At 36.6% G+C, this 6,000-nt stretch overlaps 1 protein-coding gene across 1 annotated transcript in view; it reads left to right on the top strand.

The window, feature by feature from the left end:
* Positions 1–6,000, top strand: part of cecr2 (CECR2 histone acetyl-lysine reader) — a 63,669-nt gene that overhangs the window by 43,570 nt on the left and 14,099 nt on the right. The window contains exons 5-8 of the mRNA XM_066724557.1: positions 486–578; positions 1,106–1,164; positions 1,645–1,805; positions 3,969–4,058. Of these exons, the coding sequence (XP_066580654.1) occupies positions 486–578; positions 1,106–1,164; positions 1,645–1,805; positions 3,969–4,058 (403 nt within the window). The remainder of the gene's footprint in view (positions 1–485; positions 579–1,105; positions 1,165–1,644; positions 1,806–3,968; positions 4,059–6,000) is intronic.

The following is a 6,000-nucleotide window of genomic DNA, read 5'->3' as shown; positions in this document are numbered from 1 at the left end:
AGCATTTGGGAGAAGGAAAGGGCTGTAAGTGTTTGTGTGGATGTTCAGTCCTGTTTTTTTAATAAGATAATGAGAAATTCCTTATACATTTTTTTTTTTTATGTAAAAGCCCTACTGTTTAAAATAATTAAAATGAGAATATTATATAAATGAAGGGTGCAATTGAGAGCTTGGTTGAGCTGGACTGGGATTTAGGTTTAACTGGACTTGGATCTAGGTTTGTATTTTCTGTGAAGAATTGTTAATTTGTGTTTACATTCAGATATACAGTACAAGCAGACACATTGGGGAAACGTTAATTTGGATTTTTAGAAGTAACTTCAGTGGAGTGTTGGACCTCCTAGTCTTGTGTAATGTGAGCCAACCTTGGAAACAATCTCACAGTTCAGCCACAGCCAATGATTGTCAGGGGAGTGGTTACAAAGCTGGCAGTCGGTCATTGTGAAAGTCCAGCCACACTTATTCCATTTCTCATTTCTAAATAGTGAAAACACCGAGATCAAAGCTGAAGAAAAGCCAGTGAAAAGAAGGGGAAGGCCACCGAAGAAGAAGAAAATATTCCATGGAAAGCGGCCAAGGTAAAACTTCCTGTCACCCATCTACCATGCCAGGGAGACACCAGTCTGTATTCCCCAAGTCTAAAAGGACTGGATCCTTAGTCAGAACAGAGTCATTTGTAATTAAGTGGTCATTACCTCTTGTTAATCTTGTATTAAGGATTATTGATATTTGGTTATTTAGCAAATGCCTTTATCCCATATGGTTTGAAAATCACATCATCTAAGGGACAACAACATTGTAAAATAAATCTCCATCTCACATTTAACTAAATTAAGGTAAAAAACAAACAAACAAAAAAAGCTCTACAAATGTAATCAAAAATAGTGAAATGAGATGTTCAGATTTATACCTTTTGCATACTAACTATTAAGCGCTGTTCACCAACACAGAACATGCCTAGAGTGACGAGCACTGGGTTGATCATGTGCCTCACCTTGTACTGCAGTCCTTGTCTCATAACCATTACTACCCTTTGTTTCCCCCTCTTAAAGATGTAGAAAAGTATTTTGAGTGCATGTGTGTGTATGTTGCCTCTTGTTTCCAGTGAGTTGGAAAGCATGAAAAAAGAGGAGAATGGATTGGCGGACCCACACACAGGCACTGGTATGTATGCTGGTTTAATTATAAGATTATAGTCCGAGCTACTAATTGAATACATTATCTTGCAGGTTAATATATTTGAAAGCTGGTTAACATGACCTTTGTGACTGACAATATTCAAATGTATTATGTATAGTTGGTATAAATTTCTCCGCTCCTCGACATTTCAAATTAAAGTGTGTGTATATGAACAAACATTAAATTAGAATTGATTCTGTCCAAATATTATACAGAATGTAAAACCGTTTTATTCACTTATGGTTTCTGGTTGCTTCTTTAAATATTAGTGGGCATCCCTAAATCTCATTGCTCACCCTCTGCATTTAATTTTATTAGCATTGCGCTGTTGGAAGCTATTTACAAAAAAACATCTAAATGACTTTTAGAAGAGAGATTTTGATACAAAGCTAACCAGTTCAAATTTGATGGCGGAGCCTTCAGTGTGGTTTGTTGCAGCATATACAATGTGTGCCTCCTCCCCAGAGAGCAAACGAGGGGCCTGGTCTCTAGTATGTGCCACCGAAGAGGAGTGGCAGAGCCTGGCTGACAGCATCAAAGGGAAAACCTCCTCCAAAGACCGACAGCTCCACAAGCTGCTTATTGAGAATTTCATCCCCGAGATCAGTAACATGATCATATACAAGGTAGGTACTGAGGAGACCAGAGAATGAAACATCCATACTGTAAACTGTCTTTTACTAGTAGGGCGTTTTTTCATTCACGCTGGCGATTGTAAAAACCTCATGCTGTTAAATGATTAGACGTAAAGTATTTTGTGTGACTGCCTAAGTTCTTACGATCGAAAAGTACCCAGACTTTTCACTGGTTTCCATAATGTGTGAAGAGAAATAAACCTAAATATGATTATTTATTTATTGGCAGACGCCCTTATCCAGGGCGACTTACAAAACATAAGCGCAATACAAAGTGCAAGAATACAAGAAAGGCATCAAACATTACAAATTTACATAATACAGAGCAATTCAAAGCATAATACATTTTACAAATTCGAATTTACACACATGAATACAATAAATGAGGTCTTACATCCTGGATAGTAAAAGCTAAGTGCAGACAAGATGTTAGGTCACAGTCAAGGGCTACGGGAAAGGGAGCAAAGGGGAAATCAAAATAAGTACAAGTAACGCAAGAGGCATGTTAAAACGTAAAGTGCTATCCTACAGGAGAGTAAAGGACTAAAAATATATACCATAATTGACAGACAGAGAAACCAGATTAATACGTATTGTCAGCGGGCTCAATTCACTACACCTCAGGGTGAAAATCTCACCCTGTTTCAGCAAGTTAGACAGAATAACATCATCTTAATGTTTTTCGTCTCTTAACAGAGGTCAAAACCCTATCTGCCCTTTACCAATATGCTACTAGGCAGCCCTCTCCTTTGTCAAACACACAGAGCACACAATATTGTGCTTCTGTCACCATCACTTAGCAAAGAGTTGAGTGAAGATGCCTGCACTCACCTTGGGTTTGTTGGGTGGAGGTCTTTTGATTAACCACTGAGTTCCACACGGCTTTCCTAAGCTCAGATATAAAAGACGGCCTGAGACAGGCCATCTTCTCTGCTGAGGATTAACGGCTGCTGGTAATGCACTGAGCATAAATACCTCCAGACATGTGGAACACAAGGAGGTAGCTGTACCTAATCCTGCACTTGGAGAGTCTTATAGCCTCTGGTCATTCCGCTCTCCTTTAGCTCAAAAATATGAGCCTCCTTTCCTTTCTGCAGAAGCTTTTTTGTTTCAGAGGCTTTTTACTAATATAAGTACTTCTGACATGTAATGCTTGCAACTGTCCTCCAACAATAAAGAAAGCACAGATAACTCCTCAATATAGACCTATATTAGAAATAGGTATGATAGGTAAAATATATTGGATGAGTAGGCTTCTTTCCATGTGGCTTTGATTAATAAACAGAATGGGAACTGGGGAGCTAGAAATTACCTATCAGTTTAAAATCTTTTCAAATTTCAGTCTGCACTTCCTAAAGATTTCATTAAATATAAATACCCTGCAGAGACATGGCCCCACTGCTTGCTGTGATAATGTCTGTGAGTAGATTGTCTAAAGACTGTTCGATACTTTTTCATCACTTATTGATGATTTTAGCTGACTTCCAGTTCTTACAGCACGTTAATTTAAGATGAACCAGCAGCAGCTGCCTGTAGTCTGGAGTGTCTAACTCTGGTCTTGGAGGCAGCTGTTTTTTTTGTTTTTGTTCCACCTGGAGTACTCAATTACTAAATGTAATTATTTTCTCGATTAGCCTTATTTAAGATTTTGTTTTACAGCTGATAGCTTATAATATGTTCGCCTAAGACGTACTACCCACAGAACACTTTCAGTTAATTATGGCATTAGAGCGATTTAAGTAACTGAGTACCTGGTTGGAGCAAAAGTCTCAAGATTGTGAACCTCCCAGGAACCCCAGTTTGACACCTTGTAGGAGCTGACCTTTTCAGAACCTCAAGATGATCCAATATTAAGTGGAATAATCTTATTTCATTGAACTATTTTTCCATTCCTGCATTTGTACTGTGTTTAGAATTGCTGTTATTTCTGGTGAGGCACACATTTCACTGCAAAAGCTTTGAACCATCACTCTATATGCGTTTGTATTGTGAGGTTCTGAGGTTATTGATCAGCACTTGAAGAAATAAGAATTCGAAAGAGTGATTTTAGAGTGGGGTTGGGGGTGGGGATTGGGGTCAGTTGAGGGTTAGTGTCAGTGCCAGAGGGGCATTGGATCTGTTGGCCTTTTGTAATGTATGCGTTTGTTTTGAAAGGAGAAGCAACGTCAAGAAAAGCTGTTGGACATGGCTCCTCGGAGAAGCTCTGACCGGCTAACAATCAAACGCATCATACAAGAGGAAGAGGTAAGAGACTGAATCCAATCCACATTAAAACCCTGGCAGTGGGACACACTTGCTTCTTGTGTAATGTTTAAAGTGATGGGGTTAAGATGCAAATATTATATGTCACTGTGTGTATCTTAAGCTCTTAAATGTACAGCTAAGCACAATTCTTGACTATTTGCATGTTGTTCCAGGGGATAATGTACTGATACTAAGGTACTTGACAAGTTTGTTTGTGTTGATAAATCAGCACTATGTGAGAGTCCTATGGTCATGGGAAGGAATGAGGGCAACTGATTCACATGCCGCTGATTGATCAATACAAACCTTATGTTTTTCACCTGTTCAGGGATGTGGCTAATGATAATAAACCACAGCACTTATTGTAGTTTTTTTAATTCATTGATTTTATTTATATATATTTACATCCATCTCTAAAAAGGTCAATTTACATGCTACAAGACTTGCATGCTTCCAATACCAAAGGCACTGTGCATGAGAGAAAACAGGTTTTAAGAACTAATCAATACTTTATGTCTAGTCATTTAACAGTGAGATGGACTTGATGATAGGAAATGTAGGACCTAAACCATTTGACTAATAGGCAGCATTTGAAGAAACATGATGCTACATTTCTAAACCATGATAATTCCTGTGATATACAAGAAAATGTGATGTATCTTCCAAATGTGCATTATATAACTGATTATTGTAGTGTTTAAAATGCAGAAATAAAATAAATGGATAAAACATTAAGTGTTAAGCATTAAAATAGCCAAAAGGTAGGTTCTCCTATTCAATATTATTTGCATTTTTGCAAGTTCAAAAAAGTTCAAAAACAAATTTAAAAACTAAATACCATAAACAAAAGTACTGAAATGAAATGTCATCCCTTTATTAATATATTTATATTAGGGCTGTCAGCGTTAACGCATGCAATTGATAATTTGTTAATATTTTTTAATGCAATTAATTGTGTTTCTCTATTTTGAGCATTCTGTGCACTCGTAGTTGAACCACAGATATCTCCTGATAGAGAAAAATGGTGTATTAATGAATGTCTGTTTCCATTCCAAACCAATTTGTGATATGTAATCTCTATGAAGGTGAATTTCAACATCCTAGAAACACAACAAGTTTGAGCTATCGCCTAAAATCCAAACATCTTCAGCATGCTAGTCAAGGCAGTGTACAGCATCAGTGATAATAGAAAAGAGCAACATTATCTTCTGAAAATGCTAATAGACTAGTTTGTCTGAACAATTGTCTCAGTGAGAAGAAATCGGTGATCTGCAGTACCATTGTTTTAGTTCCTATACTGAGCCTATGCCTTTAAAAGTCTATAAAATGCAGTGTAGATTTTCTTTGAACTTTATTCACTTTTTCAGTACAGGGAGGTCTCACTTAACACGGTAGATGTATGCTGAAATTGACCGTGCTAGCTGAAACCATGTAAAACGAAACCCATTTCTCCATAGGAAGACATGTTATTAAAGAAGATGCATTGCAATGGAAGCCAACGAGAGATAATGGTAAATAAGTATAGGAAACCCTAATGTATGTAATTCATAAATAAATAAACAAATGTTGTAAGATCATTTAACTTAAAGGCTTGACCATCTTAAGTTAATTATTTTTGGTCCTTGATTATTTTACAGTGTTGTTCTGATACCATGAGTGCGACCTCCCTTTACGTTTATAATGAAGAAGCAGAAAACTCTTGAGACTATGTGACTGTGATTTTTTGGCTAGAATTGTAATTAAAATTAGATTTGATTGACGGATTGCCTGTGGATTATTTTACACCTATTCTGCTAGAATTGCACTCGTATATATAATTTTTTTTCATTTTAACAAGTGATTTAAATGTTCACTAAATAATTCATTGCATATTTGAGATTAATCACAATTCAAAATAATAGTTTGAGATCCCTAATTTATATATATTTAATTTAAACGGAAT

Source organism: Amia ocellicauda, chromosome 15 (assembly GCF_036373705.1).
Source record: "Amia ocellicauda isolate fAmiCal2 chromosome 15, fAmiCal2.hap1, whole genome shotgun sequence".
Classification (NCBI taxonomy): domain Eukaryota; kingdom Metazoa; phylum Chordata; class Actinopteri; order Amiiformes; family Amiidae; genus Amia; species Amia ocellicauda.
This window is presented reverse-complemented; position numbering and strand designations above follow the sequence as displayed.